At 38.7% G+C, this 21962-nt stretch overlaps 1 protein-coding gene across 5 annotated transcripts in view; it reads right to left on the reverse strand.

Annotated features, from left to right (window-relative positions):
• Positions 1-244: 244 nt before the first annotated feature.
• Positions 245-21962, reverse strand: part of usp10 (ubiquitin specific peptidase 10) — a 31221-nt gene continuing 9503 nt past the window's right edge. The window contains exons 2-16 of one of the 5 annotated variants that reach the window (XM_031324117.2): positions 18905-18973; positions 18383-18428; positions 17916-17975; positions 14799-16055; positions 13105-13196; positions 12456-12565; positions 12311-12369; positions 10833-10936; positions 10273-10372; positions 9613-9793; positions 7452-7617; positions 6060-6204; positions 5192-5257; positions 3116-3356; positions 245-3085 (exon numbers count right to left, since the gene is read on the reverse strand). In XM_031324117.2, the coding sequence (XP_031179977.1) occupies positions 3169-3356; positions 5192-5257; positions 6060-6204; positions 7452-7617; positions 9613-9793; positions 10273-10372; positions 10833-10936; positions 12311-12369; positions 12456-12565; positions 13105-13196; positions 14799-16055; positions 17916-17975; positions 18383-18428; positions 18905-18973 (2643 nt within the window). In that variant the 3' untranslated portion in view covers positions 245-3085; positions 3116-3168. Of the gene's footprint in view, positions 3086-3115; positions 3357-4582; positions 4622-5129; positions 5258-6059; positions 6205-7451; positions 7618-9612; positions 9794-10272; positions 10373-10832; positions 10937-12310; positions 12370-12455; positions 12566-13104; positions 13197-14798; positions 16059-17915; positions 17976-18382; positions 18429-18904; positions 18974-21962 lie in introns of those variants that run through there. The other 4 variants (XM_035999573.1, XM_031324119.2, XM_031324118.2 and 1 more) reach the window with 4 other exon arrangements.

The raw sequence follows: 21962 nt of genomic DNA on the forward strand, positions 1-21962 counted from the left end.
AGGAATACTAAAGGGCAGAAAAACCTTACACAGCAAATTTTTCAATGATGGGTTCTGCTTCCCATTAAAGCAAACAGAGGCGAGCTCAGCCACGGCCCTAAAGAGAGCAGTGTGGGCACTGAGGCAGCCAGCTAGACCACAGGTAGGGGAGATACAACATACTACAAATACTACACATAGTATATGTTGACATGCAGGAACAAGAGACCAATTAACAGTGTGTGGTAGACCAAGACTCAGTGGATCGTTTTGTTGTTTTGGTTTATTGTGCACATTGTTCTGTTGGCCAGTCCAGGGCGGAGAGACTGCAGATGTTTTCAGTATTTACTGTATTATAAGAAAGCCAAGTAGTCTTCTGACTACACTTCATTAGCAAACTGCTTTTTGCACAATCCTTTATTTGAACAATTAACAAAATAGAATGCTGGAGGCTTAAAATTAAAAGACAGTAAAGATCTTTTTTTAAAAGGTCAATATCCCAACAATTCCCAGCAGACAATAGTGTTAGGAGCACACACTGAAAAGAGAGACATTATTGAAGCATTTCACCAGCACATTTCCTGACCAGCCATGACAGACTGAGATAAAACTATACAACAGAAAGCTCAGGGTGTCCGTTCAAAGTCCAAACTCCCAAACATTCTTCAAAAGGGGAAAGAAAATCAACAATGTCACAATTTGTGCAGAAATGACTACAAAGTCAGCAGCACAACTGATCATTTAAGTCAGAAGATGTATTGACCATCTTAAACGGCATGCCTCAGTTTCCTGTGTGGAATGAGTCGTGTACATGGCAACAAGACCTCAAATGGAGAAGGCAAAAGAAAATCTGAATATATATATATATTGGAGGAAAGGCAGTAGGGCCTATATCGTTTCCTTTGGTTTACCTGTGGAAGGTTTCGGACTTTGAAACCCACAAGTCAATTGAGACTATGCACCACATAATGATGTTATACTACATAGAGGCTTAACATAATTTTAATCCAATGTGAAATTATAAAATTTTGTAAAATAGACTTACATTTTATTTCAAATTGAAAGAATGAATCAGTCTTTGTAAACTTACAATCAAGTACCATTCTGAAGCAGGGAAATGTGGGACAACCACCTTCTCACCTGTGTACCTTGTTTTAATTAACTATGTGTGAGACAAAAAGGAGGACTTTTGTGGGTTATAGTACACAGGACTAAATCATGTAGAAATACTTGAGCTGATTACATTTTGTGAAGTTTTAATACTGAGATTCTGACACTGGTGGTTGGAATGAAATGGGTCTCGAGTGGAAAAAAATTAAATATGAAAAGAAAAAATGACAAAAATGGAAATAAATATCAAGCAAAGAACTAGTTTAATTTTATTCATTGTTGTGCTTTAGCCTGTGTAATTTATTTTCAAACACCAATTCAAATGCAAGCATATTTTTTCTGAAGGGAGCGAGAGCATGGGGACATCCAATAAATGATCAATGACAAAGAAAAAAACTAACATCTTTTAGTAACTCAAACAAAAATCATCACAATCAATTAATGATCCAAAAAAGAAAAAAAAAAATCAATATCTTCAACAAAAGCAAACACTATCTCCTTTTGTGCACACGTCCGGGGTTTTTTGCAGAGCTTAGCACAGATGTAGTCCCACTTCCCTCAACACTCAGTTTCCCTCGACTAGGAGGAAATGCTGAGCCACAAAAGAGTAAATACATAGGTGTCAGGTACATTCCCCTAACTCTTCACAGACATTAGACTTGCTGTTGGCGCCTGATTAGGGTTAGACTTGTACACTGAGTGGAAAAACATCACACATTGAACCTAAGGCAGCCCCCGCTTTCTGCTGAGTTGGGGGGTAAGAGGGGTGGTGTGGCTCAAAACTACACTGATAAGCCACCTATACACAGGTGGAACCTTTAGACAAGACAAAAAAAAACAAATGATAGAGAAGGAAATTTACAAAGTAAACAAGGGCAGGTTTTGCGGTGGAATCTGTCTTGATTGGTTGCCATCTCTCCAGTGCAATAACTGAGTCAAAAAACTAGCCTAGTCCTTTAGGACCCAAACAAGTTCTCAGTCAGTTTGATTTTATATTTTTAGTATTTTTCTTTTTTACATTTTAATCTAAATATTTGCAAAATATGCATTTGCCTGTCATATCGTAATCATTTATCAGTTTATACTTTGTGCACAGAAGCATATTTGTTATTAAATTCTAAAGCGCATTAATATTTTTTTTTAGATAGTCTTTCTAAATCTAAACCCATAAACCACAACAAGGATCTCTCAAACAAGGAAGCTGTTCGGTTCTCAATGTACCACTTTTCTTTTTTTTCCTGTTGATGGCTCAAGTTGTACCTAGATTTAAAAGCATCGTAAAAGTGAGGACATGGAGGAGTTGTTTGTGTTGGTGGCTAAGAAGACAATCTGGCATTGGGAGGAGAGACTCATGATAATGCTGGTGCTGGGCCTTTTCAATGCACAAGGGCAAATTCAAATAGGCTTTTAAACTGCTTCAAATTCATTAGGCCAACAGTACTCCTTTACTAAAAGGCAAACACTGATATTTCTAGGTAATTTCCTTAAAAAAGGTAATTCAAGCAAGAGAAATTACCCCGACGGTCCACTTGCAGCCTGTGGTAGATAGTTCTTCCTGTGTGAGTCCACGGTTTGCTATCCGAGCCGAGCTGTGGGCTCAGTCAGAGGTGAGTCTCAGGTCCTAACATGTAACCCCAACCCCACCTCTGTCTATTCAACAGTCCTTTACTCGCCGCTTTAAAAGTAAAAACAAAAAAAAAGGACGAAACAAAAAACAGCAGTGGTGCACAGAGGAGAGAGAGCAGTCACAGGGAAATCTTAGTGAATGCAGCTTGTTTCTCTTCCTCCAAAAAGAAAAGAGAGACAAGGAAAAAAGGTGTTGGAAAAGCTGGTTCTCAGGAAAGCGGGGACAGGAGGGAAGAGGAGGAAAATCTCGCAAGAGGACAAGTTGGGCAGTGTTCCTGTTCATTAGTGGTGTGTGTGTTTGTGTCATGTGTAGATGTAATGTCCTGTCAACGAGTGCATTTGGAGCATGTGTGGTGTGTGTGTGTGTGTGTGTGTGTGTGTGTGTGTGTGTGTGTGTGTGAATATATTCGGGTAATCTTGCATGTATATCGGGATGCGTGTGTATGTGTGTGTCTACAGCAGGTCGACGCGGCGGTAGTACAGCAGGTAGGCGGTGCGCTCTGCAGTCTGCTTCACCACCTGGTACTGGTTGATGACCTTCACTGCCTGGTCGTCAATGCGCAGCCAGCCGTTAAGACCAATGTGGAAGACATCTGTGGTGTAATGGCCGCCTGTCGCGCTGTTCCCGTGGTGATAGACAACTGGTTAAGCGACAGGGGGGAAAAGACATTATTTAAGTCATTATCATGCATTACTTCAATGTTGGGCACTGCAGTGTCTTTATTTTACTATGCGCTGTTTTTAGATTTACCTACAACGCTGTACAATGTAGCTTACATAATGGATACCTAGAAAAATGATTCTTTAAATGATTCTATAAACCAAAATAAAATCATCTTGCCCGAGTTGACACGTGAATTAAACCAGTGTGCTGTGACCAGTAGGAGTCATACTCATGACTACAGGTCTTTTCACACATGAAAACAAGCGTGGGTGGGTCACTGGGTGTCGCTCATTTGCTGGTGATGCTTGAGGGACAGAACTCAATTGATGATTCATCGATTAATTACTAACGGCTTTTGCTCCAGCTGGATGAACTATTTCTTGGAAAACAAAAGCTTATTCCAAAAAAAAAAAAAAAAAATTAAAAAAAACAAACACGTAATCACGTAATGCTGGGGCTGAACGATTGATCATTTCCAAATCAAAATCGCGATTTGAAAAAATGCGATTAGCTAATCGTGAAGACCGTGATTAATGGAATGCGCAATATTTAGTTCAATGTTTGATGTAACATTTGGTTTTACATTTTTTATTCCTTTTTTCATTATTATATTTACTGTTTTTTTTTTTTCATACGGTAAATGCTGGAACAATCTTACATATTACAGGTTCTTTACAGAAATGTCCTATTTTCAGTTGATTTTTCATTCATTTTGTATTCCTTTAATGAACAATATCGTAGAAGGTGCAATATGTAGATGGTGCTATTGAACTGAAGCATATCAGAAATGTCAGTTTACAGGAAAGTACTGATATTTTTTATTAGTATTGTTTTGTTATAACTTTAGCTTTTGTAATAAATGTTATGTCTGATTGTTCAATGTTCCATGCTTACTAAAAGATAAACATTTACTGATGGCAGTTCATAAATATGTTCTCATCCTTGCATACGAAAATAGAGCCGTTTTGATGGTGTCTCATGTTATAATGCTCCATGACATGTTTTATCTGTTATAGAGTGAATATTGAACTTTAGCTAAACTTCTAATAATAATAATAATAATAATAATAATAATAATAATAATAATAATAATAATAGCAAACCAAATCGTTATCGCAATATCTGGCAGAAAAATCGCAATTAGATTTTTCCCCAAATCGTTCAGCCCTATTTTGGGCCACATCATGGTGGATGAACAATTCCCACAGTGACAATATGTTACAAAACCAACAAAATTACAACCTTGCAGAGTTGCTGCAGGTTTCACCAAGTCAAATTTAAGACTTTGAGACCTTTTTCTAACCATTATGAATCAATTTAAGACCTTTATCACAACATCAACTAAGCCCTAAATTCAGTTTTTTTTCAAGCCAAGTATCGCTAAACTTGCACTTCCCCCTAGCTGAAGAATAAAATCCGCTTTATGTCTGAGGTACAATCCGAAAGAGACTCGCACCAATAACACGAAAGCTGATCGGCTGCAATATAAGTTACATGCGGTCTCATTTTTAGTCATAATACAGCAAAATTATATTTGGATTAGCAAAAGAAAGAACTATAACACTACAGAATTTAAAAGAATTAGCATAATGAGGTAGCGTTGCATGGACATAGGAAAATTAAGATCTGTTTAAAATTATTTAAAACCTAGAACACAATACTTCAGCAATTTTAAGACTTTTTAAGGCCTAAAATTTTGATTTTGAAATTGTAGACTTTAAGACTTTTTAAGACGCCGTGGAAACACTGCCTTGCTTGAAGCAGATGTAACAATGTGACTGAAACTACATAAACAACAAAACGCAAACACACCTGCAAAGAGCCGGTAAGTTCTTTGGCCTTTCACAACTTTGCCCCGCACTCCAGAGGACAAGAGATCTGAAAGGAAATCCACTAATTAGACCAAGAAGATGTAAAGCATTGCTTAAATTATAAATAAATACAGAATGTGTTGCACACATGTTCTGCTGCCCGGCAAGTGTAATGTACATCATAATATAATAGATACAATTTAATTCTTTACAAATCTGTTTTTGTACAAAATGGAGAAAAACCATATGGGGGTTTACAAACTTCACTGCAACATTGTTCTCTTGATTCATTCTGAACCCCGATCCCTCCAAGGATGTCTACAGCCATGATAATGATTTTGCAACCTGATTCGATCAGTCACAATGTTGTGTGTCATTTTCATGAGTCACTCCCACAAGTTGAGCAGATAGACCGTTCCCTTTGAGAAAAAAAAGACACACCACTCTGTCTTTTTGAATATCAAAAAGATTAGTCTTTCTCTGGGAAAGCATTTTTTTTTCCAGACTCAAGGTTAATTTGGCCAACTCATCCAATTAATCATCTACAGCTAAAATGGAGTAACATGTTGATGCATGTTTTATAGCTTTGTCCATTTTCAAGGAATCCTGTACACATGCATCTTAAATGCAATAGGGCTGTCATGATTAGGTGACATCAAATTAACAAATGCTATATTTTCATATATTTTTCTTAATACGATTGCCCGCTGCATGCAAACACAAATTCTATGTTGTACGTCTTTGGTCAGTGCTGGTAAATTGGATCATCCATTTCTATACACAAGCACTGTGCATGAACTTGGTGCACACATTACACATTTGTAAACACCAACGAGTCCACGGTCTGGTAGTAGTGTGTGGGTCCATACCTTTGCTGATTTCCAGGTCAACGGGGTAATCAATGTTCTTTGTCAGTTTCTGACAGCCTCCAGTCTTTTCAAAAACAAATCTCTTGAGATGGAGCACCAGCACAGGAGGCAGCTCTTCCAGAGTCACCCTCCGACTGATCTCAATCTGAGAACGAGGACAAAAAGAGGTCTGCAGTCAGAAAAGGTTCTGTGATAGTTATACAATATTATTCAAGGGAAAAAAAGTTAAATTTTCAAAGACTCACAAGAGTTTATTTGTAAGTGTAGACTTAAGATAAAACCCTATAAACCTATTCTAAACAAAACAGGAAACAAGTACAGAACAAGTGGTTATCATTTTCTTGGAAACGGAACAGCTGGCTGAGCCCTTCAAAGTAGTGACTCATCAATCATTTGGTTTTGGGGCTTTAAAAGTACAAAAGACAAGAGCTAGGCTGTACACCAAGTTAACCGTCTCTGAAATGACAAAGAACAGAACGATAGGTTTATCGTTACAAAAACAAAAAAAGATGCCCATTATACAGCTGTCGAGCAGATGTTCCCTGCACCAGTTCCAACTTAACGTTCACTTACCGAACAAAGTGTTTTCTTCACTAGTTGTGATGTGTTGTGTACTCAGATCCAAGGAAATAACAAGAATATTTGTGAAGAAAATTCACAAATTCCGATTTTTTTTTTTTAAATAACATGTATGCCTTATTGTTTTAAGATGTATGCCTTTTATAATGTGTAGCCAACATTACTCTTAGTCTTTATGTAAAACCATCAGCGCACATGCCAAGAACAGAAACTTTTCTATGACAGTAAATCAAATCAGAAATCTATTTGAAAACCTAATATTTCTGCACACTAGGGCTGGGTACCGAATTTAATACTTTTTAGGCCCTGAACGAATTGCCTCTAAAGTATCGAGTACCGAAAAATGCCTCATCATTCAATACCCAGTTTAAATACCTAAGGAGCAAATCTCATCAGCGTCAGCGAGCCACATAAGCATGGAGCATGCTTCTACCAAGATCAAATAATGATGATGATTGGCTGTGTAACGTTACACGTCACAGACGTAGGCAAGAAAAACTGTTAGGCACAGAGACGGGGCTCACGTAGTAGGAGCTGAAAAATAAATAAAAAGATTTGTGCTGTAATGTGTGTGCAATAATGTTTGTTTTATAAAATTGGTATCGAAAAAAGTATAGTTTACCAGTATCGAAGTCATGGTATTGGTATTAGTATCGAAAATATTTGAAGGCTACCCAGCCCTACTGCACACTCCCAAATATAACTTTGAAAAACTAGTATACAAAAATAGTATCCCTTATTTTTTTTTTGTAATTTAATAACATGCAACACTAACTAACTAAAACTTAGCCTGAAAGTTTGCTTTATTCATACCTCCTGCTTGGTTTTAGAGGTGTAACCCTGGACTGACTCTCGTGCCACCAAGGTTTCTAGAGCCTCCTGGACAGTGCGGATCTTCTCTGACTGGATGTCCAGCTGCAGGGTGAAGAAAGGCTGCAGAGTGGCCGACTCTTTAGAGTTTTGTTGATACACCACCGATCTGACAAAGAAACAAACACCAGGTTAGATATTAGAAGAAACAACAAATTAGGTTATAGGGAATACTCATTAGGTTATATCGAAATAATTCAATATACTTATTTCCAGAACTTGCTTTGCTCAGTGTAAATACGTTTTTTGCTACAAATGTTGAATTTTATGATCCTTAATTAGTAAGTGCTACTTGTTTTAGTGAATTACTAATTGTTATACAAATAGTATTAATATAATTGCATCTGTATCTTCTCAAGATTAAACAGTCAACACTGGAATCATCAAAATTTTGTAAGCGTATACTGATTGCAACATCTGACCTGGAATATTTGAAAGGAAAAAAATCTAAATCTAATATTCTGGCTGCTTCTGATGGCCAAATGCTTACGCTATAAAGACTTTAATTAGGAGAAATAACTTTCAAATAGTAACACTAATTCAAAAACCAAACATACAGAAAGCCCAGGGGTTATTATAGCCAAGCTCAGTGGGCGTGCACACCACACTGAAAACATACACTGCTGTATTCCATTTCTCTCTGGTTGTAACCATTTCTGAGAAAATAATCCTTTAAGACATTGTATGCCCAGTGTAAACCATGACTGTGCCAGACCAGAACCTCATAGAACATGTTATTTAGGCAGGCTACACCCGCACAGGTTCTTTCTGATTTGTCTGAAAGTTAAGACCTTTGTTTGTGAATGTGTGCCCCACGTCATGCTGTCGAGACTTCTGACCACAATGGCTGTTATTTTGAAGGACTGTGGTGCTAGCAGGACAAAAGCTGGAGCTGGCTGGTGGCAAACCCGATTTGTGATGCCAGAGTGAACAGAGAGGTCAAAAACTTTTAGTCAGAACCTGCGTAACCAACACAGGGTGCACTGATCAAGATAAGACTTATCTCCCGAGGTTGGTGTATTAAGCGGGAGCAGAAGCCATAACCAAGAAGAAGCTAAAGCTGTTATGACATTTCTAAGAAACTATGCACAAAGAAAAATAAACTCCAATGAAAACCCATGTCGGTATTATTTGTAAGTGCATACTTTGTCATTAAAACTGGGATAGAGTAATGGATATTATAGTAGATCATTTCCTAAATCAAATGTTCCTTCTTCTATTCCTGCCTCTTGTGACAAAAGCACAAGAGACTGTCTGAATAAGAGCAAGAACTTACTGTACCACGCCTAGGAAGGGAGACTGTCATTCAGTAACACAGCTCCCATGGTAACGTGGACACACATTTATAACTAATGCATCTAATCACATATACATTTGACAACACAAATAGATCATTAGTTCGTTCAAACATGTGCATCTTTTACATCTTGTACACAATTTGTTTTTTGTAAATGTATGTAGCGCAATGCTTAACACTGGAGCAGACTAAACACTATCAAATGAACACATTTAAATACAAACTGCTTAAATGCACAGTATTTAAAACAGTGGTTCATCTATGCCCCTGTATTTACATAGCATGTACTTACATGCTTTGCAAAAACGCATTGTATTATCAGAAAAAGCCAATCACTGGCGGGCTGATTAGTGAGTTCACTTTACACTGGGACCAGTTTTAAACTGGCCCATTTCTCTTTTGTAAATGTATGTAGCTCTGTTAATCATAACCTATCATGCCAGTGCTTGAATTTTTGTGAAAGTGTTAAACATATCCCAAGGTGACGCGGTATTAGAGCAAAAGAGAAAAATAGCAAGTATTTAAAATGGAAAAGTGCCAGTGGATTTTAGTGACACGCAAAACCTTTAACCGCCTCTCTTGTAGTAGAAAAGTGTGGCATACTACAGACTGTACTGGGAAATCCAACTTGAGTGCAGCATCATGGAGTGCTTTGTGAACTTATTAGAGCAAAAATTAAATACTCAAAAAAAACGTCCACAAGTTCACCAGCCTTCAGAATTCCTTCCTATACATATGGCTCATTGTTTCTACTTCAGATAAAAATTAATTTCTGAATCACATCTTCACAATGAACTGTCAACGTACCTGATGTGTCCACCAAATATGTCAGTGATGGGTGTGCGGACAAAGTCAGCTTGGCGAGTGATGGAAGTCTTGTTTCTGGGGCCAACTTGCTCCCATTCGTCCTCACTACCTTCTTCCTCCTTATCAGCAACGTCTTCCTCCACACCTGGCTGGGACTCCGGCCCGTTCGGTGTGGGAGGTTCTGTTCAAAAAACACAAAAGAAAATACCCTTTAGAGACCAAATGATAAAAGTACTTCAAATGGCCTTGAAGTAAGTAAGATAAACTCCTCTACTGAATCCCATGTCAGTTTACATGTTGCAGGAAGTTCAATAGCACTTCAACTGATACGAGTTCACACCTGTTCAGTTGCAATGGCATCTTTATCACTTTAGTAAATAATACATTGGCATACATGTTACAGAGCTGGTCAGTGATCTTTTTATTTTTAATCCAATTGAAAACCAACAAGTACCAAAATTTCAAGAACTCAACAATAGATGCTCAATCTACTTAGTTGCAGTTTGATTATGCAGAAAGTAATGCAATTCATATTTAACTTAGAACACAGAGAAGAGCAATCATATGCAAACATGAATTCATTTAAACATTTTCTGTAATGATCTTATCGTCCTTGTGATATGGTTTTGATAGGATAGTTGTAAAAAAAAAGGTGCTTACTCTCTTCCTGAGGCGAGATTAGTTTTTTCAAAGCCAGCATTTCCTCATGCAGTCCGTTGAGAGTAAAGCCAAGATACTCCTCCGCATCCTCTTGTCGACCCTGCGAGCGGTGCACCAGGACATCAGCACCAATTAGAACACTCTACCAAGAATGCTTACTGTCAAATAAAACTGTGTGCACGCATGAATGTGCAAACACAGTCGTTCATTAAGGTACACAGACAGGGACGCATGTTTTACAAGTGAGACAGGATGAGTGTAAGCCTCATTAAAATATAAAAAGATAACCATTTCATTCAGAGTATTCTTGTTTCATTCATTAAAACTGAATCAGAATAGACTCAGCCTGGGAAACGCATGAACTGCCTTTATTCAGACGAGTTGTCAAATTCTAAACAGAAAAATGTGTATTGAAAAGAAAAACAAGGACATTCCCTTTAAGCACTTTCTGTTCCAGAGGACGTGTATTCAGAGAGTGTGATCATTAAAAACAACAAAAAAACACCTGACACATTGCTTTGCAGTGAATAGGTTTTCGACCCAGAGGCAGCAAAGTTTACCTTCTCAGAGAGACTTGACTTGATGAGAGTGAGAAGTCTATAAATGTAGGTTGGTTCAAAAGGTACACCGGGGCGAACGTCTTTCATGACCTTATCACCAACAGCTGTGGACACAGTTACAAATCATACATCAGACCTGCCAACCTTGAAGAAATGTTATGAGTACACCCTGGCTGTAGGTGTAGTGAAACTACACACGTTTTCTTATATTCTGTCCAATATTTTGTGCCCATATATTTTTGTTAGTCTAGCCAATAGGAGGTGGAGTGAGCTTATAAATAGGCCTAAGTACTTCTGTGTTAAAGATGAGAGTCAGACCAGGTTAACACATAGCCTTCTTCTGATTACTGAAGGGAAATGTAGTCTAAATAATTATTTACTCATAAAGCTACTTTAAATAGGCCTAAAGCAACTACTAAAAAAGCACAAGATTGAAGCCTGGCAGAGACATGATTATAGGCAAATAAATAACATGGGTCAGATATTTTCAGATAGGCTTTTAAAAGGTTGACATGGGTGACAATTGCATTATGTCAGTTGCCATCACATTGGCCTAGCAAATAGCCCTATTGTATGCTATGTATCATTAACTGAGCTCGTCCCAGCTGGACTCCCTGTTATGAAGGTCATTATTTATGTTCATAAATTCAATTAGGCTAAAAAATAGCCTAACCGTTACCTTTATCTTACGTTAATCAGCACCTGGCCTGTCTAAAACCTTCTAGTTTTCTAGCCATTCCACCACTTTTCTAACTTCCCCCAACTAATGGGAAGGATGGCGGGTGTGATAGGCTAGCCTATTGACACTATGAACATGTTTTTCTTGTCATCCTTTTATTTTTAATATCATTATGTTTCGGGGGGTGGGTGGGGAGTATTTGCAAGAGTGCATGGCTTGTAGCCTGGAGACATCCTGTCTCATGCTCCTTCCCGTAAATTTAGATGTTCAGAATACAACGGTAAATTCAGATGTTCAGAATACAACCAGGGATGTAGTGGAGGCTAAACGCACGTAAACGCCGTTTACGCACCTCCAAAGTGCGTTTATCCACCTCTAAATTGCGTTTATCCACCTCTTTTTTAACCACTACACCTCTGAATACAACGGTAAGTACAGTTATCCGGACAGCCTGGCTTGCCTGAGGCACTGAATTGAATTAAACACGCTAGGAGGGGGAGGTGGGCGGAGGGTTAAAATACAGCACTCTGATTGGCCGAAAGCTTTTCACTCCACTTACACGCTGTGGCTCAGCGGCAGAATCAACGTCATAGATGTAGATTGCATAGAAACTGAAATCGGCAAAATGAAACATGCAACAAAATGCGTACCTAGAGAGCAGCGAATCGTACAAGCGTACTTAAGGGTCAAAATGTGTGCCGAGTACGAAAAATGCGTACATGTTGGCAGGTCTGCAACATCAGAGACGCTGACAGAAAAACATACCAAATGTCTTTGGACATGCTGTCTAACATCTCACCTTGCTGTTTGGCTTTAGATGGCACAGGCATGTTGTTGAACTCATTCACCAGCCTTACACTGTCAGTGACAAAGAAATAATGGTGATATAGCTTTGCAAAACAGATTTAAGCAATTTGATATCCACTTGCAGAAATACTACTTACAAGTTGTCCATCATGGGTGTGGAGGTACATGGTCTCTGCGTTTCATTATGCAGAGGAATGGACTTCATCAGGTGATACATGGGAGGGCACGCTATCAGGGCCTGTAGGGTCTGAATGTTCAAAGTCAGGGAGGAACACAGCGTGTAGGAAAAGTTAAATGACAAGCTGCTGTTATATATTTCAAATTTGATACCAATGGATGAATAAGTTCTGAGTTGATGAAAGCTCTGGTGTCATTTTCTAGCCCGTAAAATTGAGACCTCTTGAATTTTAAAGTTCTAGTTGTTTTTTTCCAATCAAACTAAATCAAATTTGTAATCAGTCTCCATAAAACACCAACAGGATTAGTCATTGATAGTATGTTTTAAGCTTTCCTTAAAAAAGAAAAATGGCATTTTCCTGGCTTCAGAGGAAATTTCCAGGCATAGTTGAAACTCACTTCTCAGCAAGTGTCAGCCAAAGACAAAAAACTACATTTCCTAATGGCACAGTATTTTTTAAAACACTTGACCCCATTTGTCCTTTGTGCTATTTGGCTTAGCTGTAATATAAGAGCTAGTTATATTACCCACAGCCAAGCATATACATGTGTTCACACAGTGTTGAAGGGTTAAAAAAAGGTGCAGCAAAAAGCAGAGTGAAAGGATACAGCGTTGATATAGCACCAGTTTCCCTTGTTGATCAGTCCTCTCGGCTGCAAAGACACTGGTTTATGTATCAACTTCACATTCTCAATAAGTTCTGGGGATTCAAACAGACACAATGTTCTTAAACATGTAGCCCTGTACAACTCCGACAATTAAATTATTAATTTTTTGTGAGCGCATACTTCCTGTGATTAACACTTTGATATAGTGGTGAATATTATAGCAGATCATTATAGAATCACAAGTAGTAAATATTCATTTTTACACAACAAATGTTCCTTCTTCTATTCCTGCCTCTTGTGACAAAAGCACAAAAGACTGTCTGAATAAGAGGAAGAACTTACTGTACCACGCCTAGGAAGGGAGACTGTCATTCAGTAACACAGCTCCCATGGTAACGTGGACACAATTGATTTATAAATAATGCATATCAATAGCACTTTAGACAATACAAATTGATCATTAGTATGTTCAAACTTGTGCATCTTTTCACCATTTCTTAAATGTATGTAGCATAACATTTGAACAGACTTAACACATTCAAATAAAAACTGCTTAAAAGCACAGTATTCATAGCAGTGGGGACACATTTCCATTTTCCAATTGCAGAATACAGTCTATAGTCTTACTATGTTGCATCATTCCCCAACAGAAATAAATCGAGTCTAGAGGGTCAATATGACCCACTGGTGCTTATCAATATATGTAATTCCAGCAGTTCTAGTATTTTAAAATATCTGGAATTGACTGTTCTGCAGAAAAATAAGGTTTTCTGGTTCATAAGCATGCATAAGTCAATCTCAAAAGGGAACACAGTGATGAGAGTAAAAAGAATACTTTACGTATCAAATTACACCCAATAAGGACTGGGCACCAGAAAAGAGACAGTGTGCTGACTAAACAGGATTAAGTTCAAACTGTAACTCAAACCAAAGTGTTTGGGTTTTTTTTTTTTTTGGGTAAATTTGCAAACCCTTCTGAGAGAACTACTGTACAGCAGCCTAAACATGTACAATACATACATGATGCAGCAGAATCAGGTTCAACTAAACAGACAAATCTCAAATACTGCACACTGCTTTTAAGACACAGAAAGCCCCATTGACAGGGACCAAAAAAACTGTTCAGAATGAAGTGGCACAGCAAAATACTTGATATATTGTATCTGTTTGCAAGTTTCTAAATAAATTAACCTAGAAGTGATCTCAAATCACTCTAAACTGTGCTTGTTTGTGTCTTTACTCCAACTGACCCAGGATTACTTATAATAGTGTTGGTTAATGAGATAAAGTGGGTTACACAAATGTGACAAATGACTTAATAACTGACCGCTACTCTGGATGTAGTATCACCATCTAGTGTTCATTTCTTGAACTTTTTGAACATGAGAGTAACATGTCTATTATTTACCTGTGGCAAAAAGTTATTGAGCAATTTGAGCAGCTCCATATAAATACATAGGATAATCAGCAGCAGATTATGAAGTTTGGTCACTTGTTCCTTCTACTCTTCTAAAACATCAAATGCTTAAAACCTTAAACTCACATTAGGAAAACAAAGAGAAGGAACAGTACAATTATCTCAACATTGCCACCAAGTGGAGGGGGAAAGAATTTAGCAGCAATGCACCCCTCTTGCAGCAAAACCGTTAAAGTAGAACATTTTTAAGAATATACAATGCATCTTTATAGAATACCTGCAAGTTTAGGGGCCATAGGATCCTCTGAAACGTGGACAGGGCACTCTTTGACCTCCCCAACTTTCTCAGGCTGCTCTGGCGTAGCGAGGGAAAGAGACACAACTTCCACAACATTCTTTACCTCAACAAAGGCCTGAGGGCCCCCAGGCAGAGGCTTGGAGTTGTGAAAGAGGCTAGCCCAAGACTTTGGGAGGTTGGCAGCAGGTGCAGCTGGAATCGCAGGCGAATGGACCTGCTCTGTCACTACTGACTGGGCAGAAGAGTCTAAGGAGACATGCTGAGCCTGCCCCCCACTCTCACAGTCTTCTTTGTGTTCATCTGCACTGATGGGAGTATCAGGCTCTGCCTCCAACCCATTGGCCACCCCACTGTCTGCTAGCTCCCGTCCCTCCAGTTCAGTAGTCGTAATGGAAGTGGCGACAGAGGGGGTGGCCACAGCAGCTGATGGAGGAAGAGGGGATTTGGAGCAGGGACTGTGTGGAGTATCTGAAAGTTCAGGGCTCTGTGGAGCCAAATGATCTGGCTGCTGATCTGCAGTCCTCGGTCCCTCTGTCATCCCTCTGCTTTGAGAGGAGGATGAAGAGGAGGAAGTTGCATTGCCATCTGATAAAGAGGCAGTTCCACTTGTTAAGTCCACAGAAGAGTCATCAGGGCTATCACAAGTCCTCTGATTGGCAGTGGATGTGGGGGCAAACTTGGCTGCTACAACAGCAGCAGCTGTTGATGTTGCCATGGAGACAGGTCCAGGGGTGGAAAGTTCAGCCCCCGACAATGCCTTACTGTCCACATCTTCAGCACTGTGGAGTGGGCCACCCATTGCATGTCCGTTCACAAGTGCTGTCACAGACGTCCCATCTGCTGCACTGCTACTGCTGTTGTTGCTGCTGCTACTGCTGCTGCTGCCAGTTAACGGGTCCAGGTAGTTGTAATACCCTGGCGGTCGCTTTTTCTTTTTCTTCCTCTCTCGCTGTCCCAGGCTGCCAGGGAGTCCGTCCATGTCCTGGCAGGCCTGGTGATTGTCCAGGGCTGAGGCCTCCAAGTCAGGGCCATCCAGCGAGTTGAAGTCAGTTCCATCAGGGACATCAGCTGCTGGAGGAGCCATCTGTTGGGCCTTCTGGGCCGACTGGCAGCCCAGGATGAACTCTGGAGCTTGGGGGTTGAGGGTGCTCGACACCTTGAATAAAGGATCGTTCACTCCAACGGGCTTGGAATCCATCACCTCGTCAACACCAAACTCAATGCGCTGATAGTCTTCTGCTGCAGAAACATTTCAATCAATTAGAAACAAAGTTTTGCCTTTAAATACAGCCTAAACATTAAAAAAACAGACTGCTGTATTTTACTCTCTGCTGAAGAGTTTGTTATAAAATCCTTATTTCTGAACAACTAAGCCAACATAAAAGGGGTCGTGGGAGCTCTCTGACAGGGTCAGACATTATATACACACACACACACACCACTAAAAAGACACAATCCTGCTGGACCTATTTTTAGCTTCAACAACTGCTGTTGTGTCTATGCTCAACTAAACCACATTCCTTCTGGGCTTATGTGGATCCTCGGAATGTTGCTAACATATCCAAAAGTGGGGTGATTCAACAGTTACCATCCAATGAGGCAGAGTCTCTAGCAATCTAGTCTTGTGGTTTGTTTGTTTTCCTAATCCAGCTCAAACAGCAAGACTTGGAAAGCTGTGGTGGTCCTGGTTTATTTGTTAATTGGCCTGATTTCTGCAAAACTAAATGTGGACATTGTTCATTAAATGTGATTTTATGACCAATTTCAATGATATTTTTTTTTAAACTGTCAATTTGCAAAGTTTTGTTATTAATCCAAAATGCAAGAATCAGGATTCAATTTAATCAATAAATTTAAATGTATCATATTTAACTGTTTTGCATAAGATGTCAACATCTTTGTACTGTTTGGGCTAAACTGCCACAAAAGCAAAACATTCAACATTTTTTATCTGTTTCTATATAGTAATTCTGACTAGTGGGACGAATGACAGCAACAAGGAACAGAGGGTTTAGTGTTACTCTTCACTATAATAATTAGATCTAAAATTGCTTGAAGGTAGGCTTACGTTTAAATAATTATAGATTAAAGTGAGGCAATATAGTGTGAAAAAAACAAATAGAACAAGACAAATGGCATACTAGAAGACATAACAGGCCTACCTTACACATTGCTGCATGGCATTACACACCTTAAAACATTAATGGAGTTTTATGCAATATTCTTTTATAGATGGCCAAAGTTTAGTTCTAGCAATTTTTTAAACTGTGATGGCAGGATGACAATTATAGTTTCTGATTTGAGACCTCAAAGGACACTCAATGAATATTTCCATAATGGACTGCACATCAATGAAGTACATCAATACGGATCATTTCTTAAAAACAAAATACTTTTCCAAATATCATTTTAAAGTGTCTTAATGTGTATGTCATCATTACAAAACTTCATTTTTTAGTTAAAATGTGTTGCATGGCATCTTAAATAGTACATTATTAAGCAGAGGCGCAAAGTGAAAAAAGGTGAACAAATAGGAAACATTAGTAGGTGCAAATAAGAAAAATCATTAAAGTGGCTTTTATCAAGTCACAGCTGACTGGTCACCCAGACGGTTAACCCTGATGTTCTGCAGGGGTTAAGAGGGTATGAAAACAGCAATTACTGTACTTCCTCTACTGGGATTAGAAGATCTTCTGTTAGTGTTACTGAAAATCGCACTTCATGACTGTAAAATGCATTCAGTAGTAAAACCATAACAATGCAAGGCTAAATATGAACACACATGTTAGCAATCACATAAAACCATCAATATGCCCTTAGTAAATAAGCTGTGATTGTTAAATCATATGTAAATTCAATCTGATTTTAATTCATCTTGGAGCCCTGCAGTGGTGAAAATGCATTATATGCAAGAGAAGATAAGATACCTAAAAGTATCTTGAGCATGCAAAGCTCTACAGATTTTACCAACAGGCAAGAGAAAGAATACAGGCGCAAGGTTTAGAAAGCCACCAGTTTTTGAAACCTGGATTTTGAGTTTTACAGCAAACGTACAACAGCTAGTCAAGCCACAGGGTGTCAGACTCCTCAACTCACCGCAAACCTGCAGTCCCATAGACTCCATAATATAAGGTACAGCAGGAGTGCAGTAACTTCCTAAATAATCAATACAAATCAAGGTAAGGCAAATGTCATGTGCAAACGGGTACCATTTCAAAGACAGGTGGCTGCTATTACATTTTTTATTTGGTGGCTCGAAATTTAAAGAATGACAATGGCTGGCGTATTCTTAAAATAAAATGGTTAAGATCTACTGGGATATGTAATCCATTCTAAACAATATGAACTGTATGCATAAATATATGCACAAATAATCACATGAAAAGAATCTCCCTGCCAGGCAAGTCAGGTCAGCCTGGGCTTCTATCTTACATTATTAAGACCTGCTTTGACAAACTAGAGTGATGTCAACTAAGAGCATGAGAATAGTCTTTTGATGCTAAAAAAAAAAAAAGGAAAATAATATATTATCTAGCAATCTAGTGTGTGCGAAATGTACATACCAGAAGACTGACTGACGCACGGGACTTTGTCATTGAACGGAGGAAGCTGTGTGGAGGCAAAATGCAACATTAGGAGTAAAAAAAAAAAAAAAAAAACACATCTAAAAATTAAATTGTTTAGCATCATGAAGCATTGACTACCCACAGTTAAATGTGTTAGATGATTATCTAGACCATTTGAAATGTAATCACCCATAAAATAACATTTCTCATATGCAATAACAGTCATTTTAGGCATAGTGTTAATTTAAAAAAAAGGAGCTACACTGAGCATTAAAAAATAACACTGTCACTTAATGGTGGTACCTATGCAATAACAACCTGGAGCCTCACTTCCCAAGTAGTGTATCAGGACTAGTGTTTGTCAAGATTTTAATTCATTTCCCATGAACCCTGTTACTTTCTGTCAAAGTAGATCCTACTGACCAGCAGAGGCGACCAGATCTTGTAAAAGGTCAACCGTTATGGCAACCCATGTAACAATAATGTAATGTAAAAACGGAATGTAATCCGGCTCCTTACCTCGACATAACATCGTGGTGTCACAAAAAACTGATTGATCTCATCAGGGCTGAATTCCCCGAAGATGTACTGTGGGAAGGAATCAATATAACCATTAGTTTAAAGCAGCCATATTATGCTCATTTTTCAGGTTCATAATTGTATTTTAAGGTTGTACCAGAATAGGTTTACATGGTTTAATTTTCAAAAAACACCATATTTTTGTTGTACTGCACCACTCTCTCTCACTGCTGCAGATCCTCTTTTCAATTGGTCTCTGTTTTAGCTACAGAGTGAGACCTCTTTTCTTCTTCTTCTTCTGTACCATCTTTGATTGCACTCGCACATGTGCAGTAGCTCAGATGTAGATCATGTCAGCTAGCTAGCTCCATAGACAGTAAAAGAAAGGCTGTTTCTACAACTTCGGTCAGTTACAAGGCAGGATTAGCTGGGAGACTTCTAAATGAGGGTGCACATGCAAGTAGTTCTTTTGTAGATTATGGTGAACTTGTGTGTGTTGTAGCAGTGCTTTGCTATTGAGAACGAGGTAGCATGCTAGCGTTAGCATCAGCGTTAGCATGCTAACGCTACGAGCTAATGGTTGCGGTTAGCCTGCTCGTTTCGATTTTGAACAGCTCACCCAGAGACTGAAGGCAGGACACATTCAGAAACCGTATCTCACTCTAAACAGCATGGATGGATTTTTTTCAAAGTTTGTATGTGTGTGGAAGCACCAGAGACAACATAACACCCCAAATCCCAGAAAAAGTGATTTTTTCATAATATGGGCACTTTAAAAGAAAGGCAATGTTGTAAAAATCCACTTCTCAATTTTGTTTTATTGCTGTGCTGAAAATTCTAAATTAGTGAACTGATCTTGAATAATATACACAGTGAAAGACAAGAACTTCCACCTCGTAACTGGAACTGGTTCAAAGGACACGTCATATAGCTAGGTACAAGGGCTCTGTCAGTCAGTCATCACACAGCCAAGACTACCATGCTAGCTTGTGTGAAGGTAAAGCACAGCATGAAGTGATGAGTCATGTGGTGTTAGCATATACATTTCAGGGTTCCAGACTTTTTTTTTTTTTTTTTTACTAGGAGCACTGTAGCCTCTAACTAAAAACAATTTAGGGGCATAGGCAGAAAATGTATGGGCACACACCTTGAATCAACCTGCAACGCAATTTTTCATATGTTTTGGTAATAAATACATAAACTACAATCTGCTGTCTTATTTTAGTTCCCAGTCACATTTTAATTGAATGGTGCTTACCAGATGCACATTCAGAAATGTAAACAAATTATTACTCTAAATACCATATTGCGTCTAACTCATACAGGCTCTCCCTCCCTCCTCTCCGTCTTCTTTTAACACTGAAATAGCAATCATATCTAAGTTGATTCAGCTTCCATGGAAAGGGGAGTATCTAACCATCTAACACCCAGTGTGGAAAATACTGCGTGATGAGGGAGCCAGAGACAGATGAGCTCACGACACTCACACAAGCTCCATTTGGGTTTTTTTTTAAAGATTTTTTTGTGGCATTTTAGGCCTTTATTGGATAAGACAGCTTAGACATGAAAGGGGAAAGAGAGGGGGAATGACATGCAGCAAAGGGCCACTGCGTCGAGGACTGAGCCTCTGTACATGGGTGCGCGCTCCACCAGGTGAGCTACCCAGGCGCCCAGCACTATTTGTTTTTACGAGGTAAATAGTTTTATATTTAGCAGCCTATATGCATTTTTTTCTCCTTCATAGAAGCGGTCTCCGCTCTCTGCTTTCACATCTCTACCTCTCTCACCCAAGTGAGGGAGCGGTACCGCAGCATGGGGCAAATGTCGGAGCTGACATTAGCTATGTAAAATGTAAAATAAATACGTGAATGCAAGGGTAATTGAGTCATATCCCGCAGTTGTGGTGTTAAAATAAAATCCTGTCCATTTTGTCTGAGACAGACAACACTGAGTAAAAATGCGGTCGATTTTGTGACAAGACCGAATTCTACAACACAGCTCTGCCAACCGGAACTGCACGCAAGCTGGGTTGAGACTAGGGCTGCGCGATATGAGAAAAATATGCGATAACGTTGTTGAATATTGCGATAACGCTATTATAATTAAACAGATATTAAAGTGTCCTCAGTTAAAAAACATCAAATTGCTTGAATTTAAAACAAATTAAAAGGAAATAATCTCCAAAATTTTATTGAACAAACTGAACATTGAATTAAATATAAAAGGCAGCACAAACATTTTTAATTTTTCTAATATTTTTTATTCAACTAGCACAAAAAAAATATGTGTTTTTAGCAATATATCTCAGCCTTTCGCGATGTGTTTATTGCGGCAATTGATAACGACAATAAAAAAAATCAATAATTGTGCAGCCCTAGTTGAGACGGTAAACAAAGTGGGGGGAAGAGAGGAGGGCTAACGTTAAGTAACTCGTAAATGTATTATGGACTGCAACATCATGATTTTCAGCGTGCGGATGAGTGTGATGCCACGAAAGCGAGACACAAGTATGGATCACAGCATTGTGCAGTTGACTAACCACTCACGGACCCTCCCCCTCTCACACACATTGCCCTCTCCTCCTTTTTCAACATGAAATAAATTAAAAAGTCATCAAATTTTCAGGTTGCACATGCACGAGTAACACTCGCACTCTCGCTAAAATGACTAATCACTAAAATGGTCGCAAAATAGGTTAGGGTTAAGCTGGAGCAGTGTGGAGCCCTGCATTTACGTGCTTGTGATTTTAGAAACTACAGGGATCCAGAGAGAGCTTACTAGTTCTCCTGTCAGCTGGACATCTGGAGCAGTAAACTGTCAATAATTTAATGATGAATTAATCACTCAAGATAACAGCATTGGTGACTTGCTTGCACAATGAACAGTGCTGCATTTCTCAGGGATAGTTTGAGATATTTGTTTAGTTGCACCACAACTAAAATGTTACCAAACTATTATTGACTGCAGGGGTACTATATTGTGTTTTAACACTTAGTAAACCATGTGCGTTTATGTGGGAATAATCTGCTTTATGACAATAATGAACTCACACAATATA

The sequence above is a fragment of the Sander lucioperca genome, chromosome 3 (genome assembly GCF_008315115.2).
Source record: "Sander lucioperca isolate FBNREF2018 chromosome 3, SLUC_FBN_1.2, whole genome shotgun sequence".
NCBI classification, from domain to species: domain Eukaryota; kingdom Metazoa; phylum Chordata; class Actinopteri; order Perciformes; family Percidae; genus Sander; species Sander lucioperca.